Below are 18,126 nucleotides of genomic sequence, written 5' to 3'. Positions count from 1 at the left end.
CAATTTAAGATAATTTAGAAACTTGAAGGACACGTAGAATCGATCTAAACTTCAGCTGCATTTGCTGAATAATGCTTTAAAGGGTCAGGGTGTTGGATTCAGGGGATCTATTAGCAGAATTAATAGCCCAGGCTTTTATTTGTTCAATCACTGAACTCACCCGGTGTATACTTTCTTTTTATTTCTCTTTTTGTTTCTCGGCGCTCAGTGTCTCTGACTGTAATTATCTCAATCTATGGTTTCAAAAGTCACCATTTAATGAAAAAAGATCAATGTAATAATTTCCAATAAATTCACAACATGCTTCCATCCAACGAATCAATCTGCTTCAATCCATATGTGTTGGCGTTGTTAATCCTCTCAAAAACGTTCACTGCGGTCAAAAAAAAAAAACACAAAGGGAGGCATGCGCCTAACGGGGCTTTTTAGCAGAATGAATGAATTATACTTCAGTGCTCATGGTTTCCGTAAAATTAACTGGTCAATTGAATTGTTGAGTATCTAACCAATCTAACAATGTGTAGCATGTCCAGATTGACAAAACTTGACTAAACCCGGCATTTAAAAGGGACTGTATGTAACGTTTTACACTTATAAATGTGTCTTTTATTGTCAGTGTGTGAACAGGTTGTAACCTAACCCTAAAAAATGAGACCTTCTGCGACTTTCTGGGTTTCCTCTGTCAGCCTGTAGACTGCTTTTAATGTGATGAACCCGGGCCTGTTTATGACGGGAAAATCCAACAGATGTGACGTCATGCACGCTCGCAAAGTGCCTTTATTCTCACTCCGCTACAGGGCTAACAGTGTGCAACCGTAACTAAAGTTCGGTTAGAAATGGAGTCCATTAACGCCAACAAACGACCAGCCTCCACCACAACTCAGACTCCAACACAAACTCCACGGAGGCACAAAAAAAACAAAGTTATATCTGGTGAAGCCCGTCCTGCAAAACAGGAATGTGACCAACGTCGAGGGAAAACTAGGATCAACATCGGGCGGGTCTTCGATTCACGGAGAGACCTTTGTTTGGTCAGCTAACATTACTGCCAAGCATGTGAAATATAAAGTGATATTGTGGTTTTAGCTGGATGATGTTGCTAACGTTTATCAACATGATGCCTGTCAATCACGTCATGTGTGTCGCCTCACTGTTTTGACCGATGCTCGCTCGCGTCCACGTAGTGTGAGCATAAGCGCGAGCAATAGGCCGCTGACTGTCGTTGACTTAACGACCACTGGTGTCACTGTTAACAAACTATTTCTGATTCTTACAAACAGTCCCTTTAATTGAGACCTGCATTAATTTGTCAAAAACGTGAAGCCACACCCGGCGAGAAAAAGAGCGTCTAATTGGGGCTCGGCTTATAATTGAAGTTTTAGGTTATATTCATAACTATGTTTTCTTTAGTGTTTAATCACCTGAAACTAAGATTTGTGTTTTTGTTAGTTTAGAATGAGTTCTTCTGCATGTTGCTCCTCCATGTTTCTACAGAACGGACGAACCAAACACCGGCTCTAGAGAGAGACTTTCACGTTTTTACGTCACCTGAAGGTCACTGAAGTTCTCTGACATGCTTAGAGGGGAAGGGGTGAGCGGAGGAGTATTTAGTTGGTTGTAATCTGCAACCTCACCACTAGATGTCACTAAATCGTACACACTGCACATTTAAAGCTGCACTAATCAACATTTGTTTTACATTAACAATGGATCAACTGTGTAATGTGAAAGGGGTCACAGAGAATTATCACCCAACTCTGCTGTTCCCTCAGTTCAACGGGGCTGAATGAACCCGTGATGGGCCCAAGGCAAAAATAATTGATAGCTGTTTTCAGCAAGGAGACCAAAAACAGTAAATATTAGACTTTATTATTAATCAGGTAGACAGAAACATGACTCCAAATGAATGATCATGTTACTCCACAGCTGCTGGACATGTTAAAGAAGCAACTGTTTACGAACAGCTTCACTTTGACAAATTCACAAGGTGATATAAAGTCAGCTCGTGGAGCTCCTTCACCCCCAAGTGCCCCAAAAGATCATTAATGCAACTTTAAAACAGCAATATTGCCTCTTTGGGAGAATAAATCCAGAACAAGCTGTACATTAAAAACACATTTGGCCTATTATAAACTTTATATGGCTGCTTATTTATACACCCAAAGGACGAGCAGCACCATTAGCGTCATCATGTTTCTACCAACCTGGCGAGTGTCCAGTCCACTTTTAATGGGTCCTTAAATGCTGAATTCCCCTCTCTCACTTGTTTATTCCTCACTAGTCAATTACAAGCTATTAATCTTAATCAGTGCACGGAGGATAAAAGTCTCTATAGCATCCTGTTGACTGGCACAGTTCAGCGGTGAGAGCTCATGTCTGTCAATGCTCCGACTCTTTGTTCACTCTGCTCTGGGTCGGCCAGTAACTGAGACGAGCTGACACACACAGACGGGGCATCGTGACCCTCGTTTCCCCACATTAGGAAAGTTTTATTCAGTGATGTTCCTAATGTATTCAAATCCGAACTTTCAAATTTTGGTCGAAGTACGTATGTTTTAGCGTCAAAATGCGCTTTTTCCAATCCCTTCTTTTACCCATGTGACCTGACGTAGGTTTCTGCATGATGATGCTGCTACATACTGTATACAGTATATACAGTATATATACATCCTTAAAGTCAGTGTATTAATGTCACATACAGTAACTTAGAAGGAGGTCGGCACGCTCCCAGTTTGGAGAAGCAGACAAGAGTACAGTCAAGGAAGCTATACTATCTAAACTATCGATGCAGCGGTAGACCAGCAACTCCCGTGTTCTGAGAGGTAAAATAAGTGTTTTTGTGAATGGAGTCTGGTGGCTTTGAAGACAGTGATATAACGGCTTCAGTTGTGGGCCTTTTTTTAGGTGGCTAAAATATGTATTTCTGCTGCTCCCGTCCACAGCCGCTTTACCTCACCGTCAGACAGCCCTTTACCTCGCCGTCAGACGGCCCTTTACCTCGCCGTCAGACAGCCCTTTACCTCGCCGTCAGACAGCCCTTTACCTCGCCGTCAGACAGCCCTTTACCTCGCCGTCAGACAGCCCTTTACCTCGCCGTCAGACAGCCCTTTACCTCTCCATCAGACAGCCCTTTACCTCGCCGTCAGACAGCCCTTTACCTCGCCGTCAGACAGCCCTTTACCTCGCCGTCAGACAGCCCTTTACCTCGCCGTCAGACAGCCCTTTACCTCGCCGTCAGACAGCCCTTCACCTCACCATCAGACAGCCCTTTCAGACGGGGAACTGAAGCCGTTATATCGCTCTCTTCAAAGCCACCAGACTCCATTCACAAATTCATTCTACCTCGCAGAACGTGGGAGTATACTGTACATACAACCCCACTTCAAAAAATCTAAATGAACTCTTTCGGTTATTTATTCTTAGCACAGCTAACGTTGACTCATCTATAGTGCTAACATTCACATTATTTATCATCAGTGCTTGAAGTGGGCTGGTACTCACCGGTACGCAGTACTGTGGCGTACTGTGACTTTTTCTTGCACACCGGCACTTCTCACAAGCTGCCGGTTATCATCTCTGCCCTCTCCACATCAGGTCCTCTGGGAGATTCATAACGGCAGCGCCAGCGTTTTTGCGCCGCGCCTCACAAGCCGTACGAACATAAAAACTATGTGTGGATTATCAGGACGAGCTGATGCACGGCACGGTGGAGGGGAGGAGGTGTGAGAACGAGGGTGCTGTAATTTATAAATACAATGTTCATGTCCTTTTTGTAAAATAATTAGTCAACTGTTTGTCATAACCTTTTGTTATTTGTGAACAAATATAGTTAATGAAACATTATTTAATATGATAATATGATTTTTACAAGGCAAACATTTCCAGAAGAATTAAATGTTCAGACGAAGGCTGTGATAAATAATAAAAATAACCATTTGACTAGTAATAATAACGGTCAAAAATTATGTGAAATTGCATATTTTTAAGTAAAAAACCTTCACATTCTCCTGGGGGAGGATCCTCAAACTCAATATCTCCTGGTATCTTTTATTCACTGTAGAAATTGAGAATGTGTTTCTATATAATATGTCGGAGCATCCTGACTGGAACACTGCTCCTAAAACCAGAATGATCCCCGACTATAAGCTACGAATAACACAGGAAAGCACTTTAACTATTAACACTAAACAGTCCACCTTAACCCTATGATGTCCCAGTGTGAATATTATTGGAGTATTATAGACCTACTATAGAAGATGCATAGCCCAAGTATTATAATAGCAATAAAACCACAGCTGATTATGACTGACACAGAATAACCTGCTTAAAGACATAATGAATAAATAGGAATAAGATATCGGCCGATACACACGCCAACATGTGAATAAGAGAGTACTGGCACTTATTTAACTGTTTGGATTGAAGTTGGGCCGTAATGCTGCTGCATGTGCAGCCCATTCACACATAGAGATAAGATATGTGCGCAGATGCAAATACAGATGTGACTCAGCATGGGTTAGGTGGTCTATGTGGGGTTCACCTGAGTCTTTTAAAGTCTTGATTTCATCTCATATTGTTCTTATAAAACAGCCGAGTGAGTGAGAACCGGTGACACGGTGCTGGCCGGCCGCTCTGTCCCCTATACAGCGGCGGGCTAATGGAGATTCCAGAGTACGACACCACCCACTTCCCCCTCTCTCTCTTCAGAGTTCACTTTAGTCCTGCAAATCACCGCGCTGCATCCCTCAGATACGCCGTCAGACTGAGGCCCATGTGAAGGTCACTCCTCTTCAGGCCTATGGAACCGTGTACTAGAGTCAATATATTCTCTCTTTGCAGAAGTCTGTATGTTTCTCTCTGAATCAGAGATGCTGTATTGATGCTTTGACCAGGTCCTCCCATCTCCTGTATGTCATTATACCTACAGAGGATCAGTACCTCGGCGGCGTCCTGGGAATAAGAATTTGCGGTTGAGCCGGTGCCAGAAGTTAATTGCAACATGCTGCACACATCACGGTCGTTCACAGAGACTCCCAGTCAGTCAGTGATGGGAAAAAATGTTCTCCAAATATCCTATTTATACTTTCAACACACATTACCGTCTGAATATAGTTAGCCTGGAAGTCATTTCATGCATTTATTCACCCAAACGTTTGAGCTGCAGCAACACACTGACTGAGTCAAGAACATTCCACAAATTAAATATCTCCATTGTGTTTCACTGCAGTTTGTTTCCCCCGCCCACGAATAAGTAGTGCCATTCAAGGACAAACCACAAGTCATAAGTTGAGAAATCAGCGGAGTTGTGCGTCGCATTATAATACAGTTACCTAATATAACTGCATTATTAACATGTAATGTTGTGAAACATTAGTAAGAGTCAGGATGTTCGGTTCAGTTCAGCTTTATTTGTCCCACCAGGGGGAATTAGGTTTGCAGCCACGATATGTTGAGCAGTCCACATAACGATAGAAAACAGACCAAACAAGATCTCCCAACAGCTACTCAAACTGGAGGTAAAGTGCAGAAGCAACGGGTCATAAAGCGAAGAAACAACAGATGAGTGAGTGAATCTCAAGTACAATGTTCATTTGATAGAGTTCAACAGACCGATGGCTGCTGGAACAAAGGATGCCTTAAATCTCTTCTTCCTTCCTGCAGGCACCCTGAAACGCCGGCCCGATGGCAGTAACTCAAACCACCCCAGCAGGGGGCGCTCACAACTTTTACCCCAATAGTTGTTTCCTCGGGCCTTGGCGGAGGTTATGTTTTCACCAGAGTTTGTTTGTTTGTTTGTCTGTCTGTCTGTCTGTCAGCAGGATTACTCCAAAAGTTTGCAATGGATTTGAATGATATTTTTTGGAGGGGTGGGGTGTGGCACAGTGAACAATCCATTACATTTTGGTGGCGATCCAGATTCAGGATTTTTTTAAAAGATGGCGCGTTGATGACGCGTGACCCCGCCTCCTTCTGAGAGCAGAGAGATACGTATGTGGATGTGTGTGCAGGAGCTGCTGTTCGGCCGCGGTGAGAAAGAACAAAGCGGTAGATGACGGGATGAGAGACAACGTAATGTGACGTTCTACAGACATAACAAGGCTGCTGAATGAGAGAGGCATCCGCCGATACGTTACACGGAAACACACCGTGTTAATAACAAGCCGACCACCTCATGGTACCGCCAGCTGGGAGCTGGGATCTGTTTTTAAAGTCAGGCACCTTGGCGGAGGTCTGCGCTCTCTGAATGCCTAACTCCAATATGAACCCATCTGTATCATTAGTAGACGCTCAGAACAACTGGCGTAGTATGAAGAACGAGAGAGTCCGTGTAGGGCCGGTGGAGGAAAGGATGGATGTATCTGTTTCTTTAAGCATCAGTTCAAATTATTGTTTTCTGAAGCTACAATACAGCGCGTGTACTTCCAGAACTTTTCTACTTGGGAGATAACATTCATTCCAGCTGCTCAGATAATATTAGGTGATTATCTTCAAGTACATCTTGTACATATATATAACATGATCTCACTGTCCTCAGGCTCCAGCTGTTTGTTTAGTGATAGTAATCTAAAGCCAAACTGAAAAGTTATCAGAAGATTGTTCCATTTCCCTGTCGATTTAAAGGGATAGTCCGGGTGTTCTGAAGTGGGGTTGTATGAGGTACTTATCTGTAGTCGCTGTATTAACTACAGTAGATGACGGTCAGCACGACCCCAGCTTGCCGGTACAGACAGGAGCACCGACACCGGAGCAAAGTAATACAGCGCCCTGGACGGGGACGGCAGCAAAACGTATTTTAGCCACCTAAAAGAAAGACACACCTAATTAAATCGACATCCTTTATTTAAGCTGAAGTAGGTGAGATTGGAGAAAATATGATTCAAAAAAGTTATTTCTATAAAACGGACGCTATATCATGACAGTAGTACATGAAACAGTTAACCTGATGCCAAAAATATAGTGCCTACTGAAGTTTTAACTGTACACTATATTTCGAATATTTTCCTTGCCGTCAGACAGCCCCTTCCTTCTCCTTTCCAAAAGTGAAGTCTTATGTATCTGTGCTCTCTCCAAAGCCAGCAGGCTCAGATGACAGAAACACTAGAGATACTTTTCACTTTCTGTCAGTTTGCTGTCGGAAAATATTCTAAATACAGCGTACACTTAAAAGGATATACACTTTTTTTAGGTGAGCCTTTCTTAAAGGTGGTTAAAATACATTTTGCTGCTGCCCCCATCATTGCTTTGCTCCCGTGCAGTAACTGCTGTCTGTTTCTCCAAACTGGGGGCGTGCTGACTGTCATCTACTTTAGGTAATACACTGACTATGGAGAACATCATGAAACCCCACCGAGAAACACCTGAACTATCCCTTTACTTTTTCCTATGAATGTATTGAATTGATCCCCATCCTGATGTTTATATAAGTACAGTATGTGACTCACATGTTATGTACAGTATTGAGACTTTATTTCCAAGTGGAACTCAGAAATGGCCAGCAAATAAACCATCCAGCAGTTTGAGTGTTGAACCAGATGCTCCCCGGTGACCCCCCACACACATGAAGCCTGGACTCCCTGAGGCCTATACCCGCCGAATTTCAAAGCCTGGTGTCTGCGTCTGACAGCTCTCCCCCCAGAGATCACACTGGGATTCCACAAATCTCACCCATGCGTTGTTGAGTCCCGCTCAGTGTTTTACAGCAGGGCTGAGCCTGATCCTGTTATGTGCATTGCAAAATCCAAGTTTGTTCACTACACCGTGGCAACCCCCCCTCTCTGATCTCGCTATCCTACACTGTGTCTGTCATCTGTGCCACTTCAGACAAAAGAACGTCAGTTAACTCCGGGGAGCGGGGTAAGTTTTATATGTAAAAATAAGTCAGTAAAATAAAAGTCTAGAGGCCTGTAAGCAAGTGTTGACATGTCCCTCCACTCCCCCGACCTTTAACACAGTGAATGTGAGTCCTCTCTATTGTTTCACCTCATCTCCCCTCTCTCTAGTTGAAAGCCGGCCCGCTCCCCTCCCCTGGCGGTGGTGTTATCTGCCGATCAGAGCCGATCTGTTTATCACTGCAGCGACCACCGCTTCACCCCGGGCCCTGACAGCTCCTCATTAGGACCTTTATACGAGCTGCTGGGAGGGTCCAGACTGACTGCCGATCAGGTCAACATGATGAGTGAGTCCACTCAAACATCCAGCGGGCCACATTTCATTCCAAACAACACTCACACTCCCCGACGCTCTTTGAACTCAGACGTCCTCCGGAGGTGCCAAATTTACGACGCCTCTCCAAAGTGGGGGTTTTAAATAAAGCATGTGAAAGAGAGATTGGTCTCAAGTCGTAAAGCTGCTCGCTCTCTGCAGAGTCATGCTCCCTCTAATAAAATACATGATAGGATGAATGACATGCATCTTTACCCCTCCAGGGAGTACAGGGCTCAACAGGTAATTCAAAACAGGCCTGTTGTTCTGCAGGAGATTTGTTCTTTCTGTGAGTGGTTGAGATAGCCTTTACCAGAGGTCAGCAACCTGCAGCTCCGGAGCCACATGCAGCTCTTCAGCTCCTCTCCAGTGGCTCCCTGTGGGTTTATAAACATGGAAATGAATAACTGTTGTTTTGTTTACATTTTTATTTTTATTTCTCATTGTTGTAGGTCTATGGTACGACGGAGTATTAGGACCACATTGCATCAGACTTATATACTATATACTTAGACTATAAACTGTGTTACCTTCATCACAATGATCACATGTTTTGCGTCTCCAGACAGATTTATTTTTGCCTAAATTGTCTCTTTTGATAGTAAAGGTCGCTGACCCCTGGTCTATGGCCTTGTATCATACATGGACATGAACTGGCAGCAGACAGACGGCAGCATGAGTGACGATGTGAGAGCGAGGCTCTTGTTTAGCCAAGGTTACGGCCTTCCGTTTAAGAGGTACATGCTAGATCCTTAAAAACACAGCGGTGGACAGCAGCTACAGTTTACCCTGGAGGCCGGCAACATGGCTCTAAAGGAGATATAAGAGAGTACAGCAGCACAGTAACGCTGGTCACATACACTTTGACTTTATACAAGTTACACATGAGAGGACAAATAGTGGAGCAATAACCTTAACCCGGCTCATCTTCCTCTCTGGGCTGATACAAACCTCATGTGAGTTCAAAGGAGTTGACCACTGCAGACTATAGTCGGGATTTAAGAAGACAAACACAGATGTATTTGCACACTAAGGTCACATACTTCATTAAAGGAACGGTTCAACCTTTTGAGAAGTACGCTTATTAACTCTCTTACCAAGATGAGCAGATAAAGACTCTCACGTCTGTTTGTTATGTGTAGGTAGAGCCAGAGCAACACAACCTCCTCTACAGGCCAAATAGGTAGAGCCAGAGCAACACAACCTCCTCTACAGGCCAAATAGGTAGAGCCAGAGCAACACAACCTCCTCTACAGGCCAAATAGGTAGAGCCAGAGCAACACAACCTCCTCTCCACGCCAGATAGGTAGAGTCAGAGCAACACAACCTCCTCTCCAGGCCAGATAGGTAGAGCCAGAGCAACACAACCTCCTCTCCACGCCAGATAGGTAGAGCCAGAGCAACACAACCTCCTCTCCACGCCAGATAGGTAGAGTCAGAGCAACACAACCTCCTCTCCACGCCAGATAGGCAACACGACTGCCCCCCCCCCCGTCTGCTTTATCTTTAGCGTTGCTCTGAAACCGTTTTTCACTCTTTTACATGAAACATTTTAACATTACATGTTTATTTTTTAGTGACTTTGTTCTGTTTGTGTGGCCCTAACCCTAACCCGACCAGCAGAGCCTGCTCTTCATTAAACATCATGATGATGATGATGATCTCCTCCGAAAGACTCTCTCCAGCAGCAGAGGAAACTTTCCCTTCCTCCTCCTCTCTCCTCTCTCCTCCCTTCTCCTCCTCCTCCTCCTCTCTCCTCCTTCTCCTCCTACTCCTCTCTTCTCCTCCTCCCTCCTCTCTCGTCCTCCTCCTCCTCCTCCCTCCTACTCCTCCTTCTCCTCTTCCTCCTCCCTCCTCCTCCTCTTCCTCTCTCCTCCTCCCTCCTCTCTCGTCCTCCTCCTCCTCCTCCTTTCTACTCCTCCTCCTCCTCTTCCTCTCTCCTCCTCCCTCCTCCCTCCTCCTCCTCCTCTTCCTCCTCCTCCTCCTCCTCCTCCTCTTCCTCCTCCTCCTCCTCCTCTTCCTCTCTCCTCCTCCCTCCTCCCTCCTCCTCCTCCTCTTCCTCCTCCTCCTCCTCCTCCTCCTCTTCCTCCTCCTCCTCCTCCTCCTCCTCTTCCTCTTCCTCCTCCTCTTCCTCCTCCTCCTCCTCCTCTTCCTCCTCCTCCTCCTCCTCTTCCTCCTCCCCGGTCCCTGCAGCACTGCAGCGGTGAAACCCTTCACACTCTTGCGGGACTCAGAGGACCGGCAGCCGGCGTCTCTCCAGACATCATCAGTCCGAACAAGGTAACACACAACCCGGCTCTGCAAACTGTTTTTAGACCGTTAAATCAGCTTCGGCTCCGCGCGCTGCTACACAACACACAACACACAACACATGGAGGAACTGTGCGAGTCGCTTCAGTTACTTTTTAAACTTTCATTGAGGAATTTTTACTTGTTGGCTGCAACTTTGCTTTGTTTGAGTTGAGGATCCGTTTGTGCAGTTATCAGGTGGAGAGCGATGACAGGTTGCAAAGTTTGTGCACACTTTAACTGCAGAGGATGCAAAGTGTCTCTAATGGTCGGATCTATTGTAAAATGGTTATTTAAAGACTCAAAAGTTCCTCGTTTTAGATAATTGCATACAGATGTCACACCAGCAGTGATTTTAACTATCTGTAATATATCCCTGTATATATGAATCCCCCTGTATGTATTACACAATGACATATATAGTATTATTCTGCAATGCAAAGGTGCACAGCATCTTTTCTTAAAGCGTCAGTAGTCAGTATATATTTTTGGCATCATTCTGCAAAAATCCCATAATAACCTTTCAGTATATTGTCATTCAAGTGTTCTGAGAGATAACTAGACTCCTGCTCCTCCTCATGGCTCTGTTTTCAGGCTTTACAACATCTAGTCCATGACGGGAGACTTTGACCAATCACAGGTCATTTCAGAGAGAGAGAGCGTTCCTATTGGCTGAGCTCCGGTCATGTGACCAGAACTTGGCGTTCCTTCACCAGATTTCTACAATGGCGGCGGCGTCATAAACTTTCTCATTTCACAGCTAAACCGTGCACTACAAGATGATCCTGAGAACATCTGAGGAGAGAAATAGACATTAACGTAACAGAATATTGATTCATATTTGATCAGCGCTGCCTAGTTTCACCGTTTGGTCGGAGTTCAGAGTGATTGACAGCTGGCTCTCAGAGACGGCTGCTGGACAGCAGACCTCAGATCAGCTCTGACTGCTTGTTTTCCTCCGGTCTGTGAAATCTTGCAGATGCCGTTAAGAGCACCGGAGGACACAGAGGAACATTACAAACGTTACCTGTGTCTAGGGATGCACCGATACCACTTTTTTTCAGACCGAGTACAAGTACTTACATTTGGGTACTCTCCGATACCGAGTACCGATACGAGTACTTCTCTGTGCCAAAAGACCCTCGTTAACAGCCAGCTGGAGGGTGTGAGCGACACACGGCAGGCTGGGGAGTCCCGGGGGCCGTGGCCAAAGTGTCACCGGGGGGACTGCCCCAACCGCGTCGTGCCCCCAGGGCGGGGCTCGGCCCACGTAAAAGGCACCAGGGGTCTGCGGCGATGTCTGCAACCCACCCGACCTGTCTTGAAACACGGACCAAGGAGTCTAACGCATGCACGAGTCAGAGGGTGCAAGACAAACCCCCGTGGCGCAATGAAAGTGAGGGCCAGCGCGCGCCGTCTGAGGAGGGATCCCGGCACCCGCACCGTCGGGGAGGTGCAGCGTTAGGGCGTGCGATAGGACCCAAAAGATGCTGACGAGAGGTTAACGTCACGCTGCCGTAAAGTGGTATCGGTGGCGTTGTAGCGGAGCCGTTTTGCGAGTACGAGTACATGAGCACAGTATCGGACCCGATACCCGATACTGGTATCGGTGTCGGTGCATCCCTACCTGTTTCATGTTCTACTGTCACGATATAGCGACCGTTTTCTGCTCCAGTCTCGCCTACTTCAGCTTTAAAGTGAAGCTTTAAAAGGTTCCTCTGATTTGTGTCCATGTTGGCAGAGCTGCGTTACATCAGGGTTTGTTCAGAGATCAGCTGAGTGTGTGTGTGTGTGTGTGTGGATAGGAAGAGAGAAGCCAGAGGAATCCCCCCCCATCCCTCACTGCTGGTGGGAAACACCAGGCTGCGTACTCACACTTTGCATTCTTCCTGCAGCTTTGCCAACTCTCATTATGTCCAGTACAGTAACGCTGCTTGTCACTTCCACTGACGGGGCTGCAGTGATCCTCACTTCTCAGGGCTACAAATAAACTCAGTTTGGTGACAGAAGGCCTTCGGGGGACGGGCTGGGGGGGGCGGGGGCGAGGGCGAGTCAGGGAGGGGGGGCTGTCGCAGAAACTTCAACTCACAAAGTTTAGAGCAAGAAATGACAATTATCCAACTCCTCTTCCTTTCTCTGTATTTTGTGGTTCAAAATGCTGGGCTTTGACACTGAAAAGAATATAACAAAAATAACCTTTTGAATGGTTCGAAGCTTCTGAACAAGAAAGAAACTTTATTTTGTGTTTATTCTTTGTGGCAGCGCTACGGCAGCAGCGTGACGAGGTATTCTGCGCGGAGCGCTGCACGTTTGGAGTTTTTTTTTGGTCGCCGTGAGTTGAAAAATGTTCACCTTTGGGTAAAACGCTGCGTTCATCACTCGTCACTTTTACCCAGCCGTCCAATCACAATGGAGGAGGGGCGGGACAAATACCACAATGACCAACCTCACATCCTACGATAATAACCTAACATTAAAGTTTATTTGTATAGCACTAAAATCAGGATAAATTAAATAATTTGCAAAAAAAAAAAGTGCAATAATACCACATATTTTGCTGTTGAGCCGATCATTATCACCACAGGGGAAATTCCTTCACGGTGACAGCCCTACATTACAGTTCAGTTTGCTCACTTTGAGAACCTGAAACATGAGAAGACAGATAACAAACAAAGCTTTAAGAAATATAAGAAAGTCAAGTTGTTCACGTGGTTGGCTCCTTCTTTATAACATAAAGAACGGCAAACGTTTTTAATGCTCCTGAGTTAAACGTGTGAACTCTTCCCAAACTGTTAACGTCATTCTGTGGTTCCCTCATTATGTGTGGCTCGTGATCACAGATGGAGATGTGCTTATTCAGAGCAGATTAACGGCCTTCTGACAGCACCGTTTGTGACAAATCAGTGTTGAATTCAGCACTTCATCGATACTTCATGAAGATCAGCCCAGGAGTAGGGAGTCTGATGTTGTGTGTTTACTTGTAAAGATGACCTGCAGGCTCGCCAGCATCCGTTGCCGTGGGAACATACGCTGTTGAGTGTCTTTGATGATATATCAGAAACATGTTAGCAAAGATAATAATGTTAAGTGTTTGGAGAAAGAACAGAGACAGAAAACTCGGAAGGCTTTGATTCTTTTGTTGATTCTATTTTACAAAATTACCAAAAGAGTTCATGATGTTATATATTTAATGAGTAGCTTTGATTCCTGTACTAATGAACTGACATTCTGGAGTCAGTTCATTAGTACAGAGCTACTTTCAAGGAGCACTTTGAGTTCTAAAAGACAACTGTTAACTGAAACTACAGGAGGGCTGTCAACGTTTAATTCCATTTAACGCCACTCATTTCTTTAACGCATCAACGCAACTTGTGATTTTTAGGTTGTAGTGGTTTCAAGCAGGGTTGGTTGGTTTAATGCCAGGATCGGACTACACGATATGTTTGACGGTTCCGATGGTCACTATGTCAGATCAGACGGTTGAGAGTCATAAATTCTTGTCGTGACTCGGCCGCGACACATGACGGACATGTCGGTCCTCTGTTCCGACACACACACTCTCCCGGCACCGGCGTCTTATTATACGGGCTTACCGGGGCTCAAGCCCCCCCGGGCCCGACCATGTAAAGGGGCCCTCGAGGCTCCAGGGGAAAACAATAAAAATATCATTCACAGGGACAAGAAGCGAAATTGGGCGCGCAACGGGATGCTCCATGCTCAAAGACGCAACAGCGGTGATGTTTTTACTCCAACACGACCTTCATTGAATATCCTACCACGAGGTCCGGCAGCAGTTGAAGGTCTGATGACATCATTCTGCATAATAAGTAGCCTTCTGTTTACAGCTGTGTGCGTCTGAGCTCAGCCGGTTAAATTCACGGCCGTGACGGAACACGTCATGGAGAGCAAAAAAAATCAAACATACTAGACTTTCCGACAGAAAGTCCTAGTCGAGTCAGCACACTGACACACTGACAGCTGTTGTTGTCTGTTGGGCTGCAGTTTACCATGTTATGATTTGAGCATATTGTTTTATGCTAAATGCAGTACCTGTGAGGGTTTCTGGATCAATATCTGTCATTGTTTTGTGTTGTTCATTGATTTACAATAATAAATATATACATTTTCATAAAGCAGCATATTTACCCACTCCCATGTTGATAAGAGTATTAAATACTGGACTGATTTTAAGGTTAATTTTGAAGGGATAAAAAATGTGCGATTAATCATGATTAAATATTTCAATCGACAGCCGTAGTATTGATGATTAGCTTCATAGAAAAGAAGTGCACTAATGGACTGACTCCAGAACGGAGCTGTGTGAAACCGGTCACTTTGAGTTTGAAACTTATGAAACACATCATTTAGAAGAAGAATCATTAGTTAAAGGAGGCCGTGTACTCTGGCTCTACTTCACTAATCACGTTAGAGAATGTACTTTCCATAAATTGTAATCAGTTTCCAACAAACTCAACTTCTAAAGCGTCATGAAGTATCTGTGTTCAGCAGTTACACTTTAGGTTTGATTGCAACTGAGATTTTTATGGCGATGGTTCCTACGGAGATAATCAGGTAGAAATAAAAGAACTTGGGCGCGTTCCAGGTTCCATCGTGACATCCTGCGTAATGATTCAAAACGCTGCAGTGCAGCTGGTGTTAATGAGGAGTACATAGTCTTAATGTTAGGACAACTACTAGGCTGTAATAATTGGACTCTCGTGAGCTCAACTATCGAACCAGAACCAGATGTTGGTCTGCTTTCATTTTGTGGAATAAGTCTCCGTCTCTCTCTTTCTCCTATTTCTTGCAGAGTGGAGATGGTTCACATGTGCAGAACGCGCCAGAGTCCTTGAAGATAAACTAAAGGCCGCGGACGTTAACCTGATCTTCTTTTGATTTTTGTTTGTACACCTGGCGGTGCCATGGCCGGTCTAATAGCCGAAGCAACACTGCTGAGGTGCACGTTTCTCTTTCTCTACTTGAGCGTCTGCTCGTGCCAGCGAGACTGCACCGGCGTGGACTGTCCCCAGCTGGACAACTGCATCGAGGAAGTGCTGGAGAGCGGCGGCTGTTGCGCTTCGTGTCTGCACAAAGGATGCACGTGCGAGGGCTACCAGTACTACGACTGCGTCAACGCAGGATTCAAGAACGGCAAGGTGGCCGAGGGGGAGTCTTACTTCGTGGACTACGGCAGCACAGAGTGCTCGTGCCCCGCGGGAGGGGGCCGGATCAGCTGCCACTTCATCAGCTGTCCCGACATGCCGCCCAACTGCATCGAGATCCTGGAGCCGGCGGACGGTTGCGTGCAGTGCGAACGCGTCGGATGCGTCCAAGACGAGCAAAAGTACGAGGCCGGACACTCGTTCCACATTGACCCCTGCCGGGTCTGCCACTGCCCCAACAAAGGAGGGGCGCTAATGTGCTACCCTGTGCCAGACTGTGACCCAGATGAGCCCCATAAACCAATGTTAGCTGCACCAACGGGGGAGGACGCCGCCAGCAGTTACCCCTACAGCTTTGACCAGCAAGAGAGCTCCGATCACACAACGCACCACCTTCCTCCTTTTGGGAATCTTCCTCTCTTCAAATCGTTGCCTCTGGATAAGGAGGAGCCAGAAGATTATGATTACGGTCCTACAGACTTCCCAGAGGTCTACCCTCAATCTCTAGTCTTCCCCACCCTGCCCACCTCCTCCTCCTCCTCCAACAAGGTCATCTCCGTGTCCCGAGGCTCTGACAGAACCTCTGCCCGTCTGAGCTTCGACAGACAAAGCAAGCTGGAGCTGAGAGAGCGACACGGAGTTCATCCTGCAGACAGACAGGAAGTGACAGAAAGCCCCCTGAGAGCGGAGCAGGCCACTATCGGGCCACATGTGCACGAGGACGCCACTACTTCCTGGCAGCCGTCACTGAGTCTAACAACATTCAGTGATCTGACAACACAGACAGATCTGGAGAATCCACTCAAAAGTCCACACGGTGTCGTATTTCCACTGAACCGAGGACTGGGGGGTGAAAAACAACCACATACGAGTCCACAGAACTCCGGGACTAAAACACATCACCAAAATGCCTCAGATAGTGTGACACCCGGCGGTTCAAAGAGCCAGATCGACGTTAGTTATCCAGCGAGAGGTACGGACGATCCAACCAATCAGCAGAGACCATCAGATACAGTCAGTTTCCCGCTGTTCATGCTGCAAAGCCCAGAGAGCCCCATCCATCCACAGGAGAACGGTCAAAAAGAATTAGAGGAGGATGTCGCACCAGACAGTGAAGAAGGGATGGATGAAGAAGAGACGTTAGAGGAGGAGGAGGAGGAGGAAGAAATAGTGACATTTCATGGAGTCACTACGCCTGAAGGAAGTGATGTTCCTTACAAGATGAAGTCAGCGCAGCAGGAGAGAGAACAAGAGGAGTCAGAGAGCAGCGATCCAACCAGCAGCTACGAAAAGACCACACCCGAGCCCAGCACCAGCTCCCCCAGGAGGCCTCAGGAGAACCTGACGACCCCCACGGTCCGTTATATTACCACTCCCCAGCCGCCGGAGAGAGTCAAGCTGAACGAGAGCGAGCCCGGCAGGACGCCAGGCCAGAGGCTGGTTAACCTTCACAGTGAGGACCAGGAAGAGGTGACGGAGAGAGAGGAGGAGAGGAAAGGGCTCGTCAAACCCGATGGAGGTGAGTAGACGGTGATCTCTATTTCAGAATAGAATCCTTATGAGTTACCTACACGACCTGACTCTAGATTAGTTCACACGTTGTCGATGTACGTGTAGAAAAACTTGAGTAAAACTGCCAGAAATCTGTCTGTTGTTGCTGTGAACCGCGCGGCTCGCGGCAAACACAGACGAGACCTTGAATCTGTATAAGAGACGCAGCTGACATGCGGGCAGTGTGGCTGCTCTAACCTGTTAACACGGACGCCGAAATAAACAACAACAGGAAACGCAGCCGCCACGTCGCGCTGCTGACGTTCCCGGTGTGGACGAGGCTTTAGAGATGCACCGATTCCAATTTTGGCCACTTCTGATTTTTTCATTCTTTCTAAGAACTATAATTTGACAACACACACAAACATTTTTGTAGCTTTTCTTTCATGGAAAATTGGAACTCAAATTGTGTATCTTCATAATAAAACATTGATTATTTATATCCGTTATATCCACCGAGTTAACGGACCCTTCTCGCACTCTCTCTCAAACAAATCTCAAAATAAAAGTATATCCCACTTTATCTAATATACGTTTTACTTCCCCAAAAGAAAACAGGAGCAGCTCTTCCTGCTGATCGATCTGGTTCTTCAACATCCCACATGAAAGTGTTTCAAACATGTCTCTAAAAGTGGCACACACTTGTGTGGAAGTAGCACTTCATAAATCTGAATTATATTGCTCAAGCTCTGAGAATTATTTCTGCTCTCCAGCATTTAGCACCCCGTTTTCTAATGCTACATAAATCATCTGGTCTCTCTCTGATGTTTTAGCTGTACGGCATCACAGAACAGAACAGAGCTCCCTTTCTCCGTCCCGCTCCAAATACCAGGCCAGGCCAATATGTCATGAGCGTATAGGAGGAGCGGAGACACCCGCCGGTCCCCGGGTATCATAACAGGAACATAAATAGTGAGCTCAG

General features: G+C 46.1%; 1 protein-coding gene across 2 annotated transcripts in view; it reads left to right on the top strand.

The window, feature by feature from the left end:
- The first annotated feature begins 10,331 nt into the window (after positions 1-10,331).
- fbln2 (fibulin 2) overlaps positions 10,332-18,126 on the top strand; it is a 77,819-nt gene continuing 70,024 nt past the window's right edge. For both annotated transcript variants that reach the window (XM_074629260.1, XM_074629178.1), the window contains exons 1-2: positions 10,332-10,482; positions 15,302-17,172. In XM_074629260.1, the coding sequence (XP_074485361.1) occupies positions 15,414-17,172 (1,759 nt within the window). In that variant the 5' untranslated portion in view covers positions 10,332-10,482; positions 15,302-15,413. The remainder of the gene's footprint in view (positions 10,483-15,301; positions 17,173-18,126) is intronic.

This window comes from Sebastes fasciatus, chromosome 1 (assembly GCF_043250625.1).
Source record: "Sebastes fasciatus isolate fSebFas1 chromosome 1, fSebFas1.pri, whole genome shotgun sequence".
NCBI classification, from domain to species: Eukaryota; Metazoa; Chordata; class Actinopteri; order Perciformes; family Sebastidae; genus Sebastes; species Sebastes fasciatus.
Note: the sequence above shows the minus strand (reverse complement) of the source record. Positions and strands in the feature narration are given on the sequence as shown.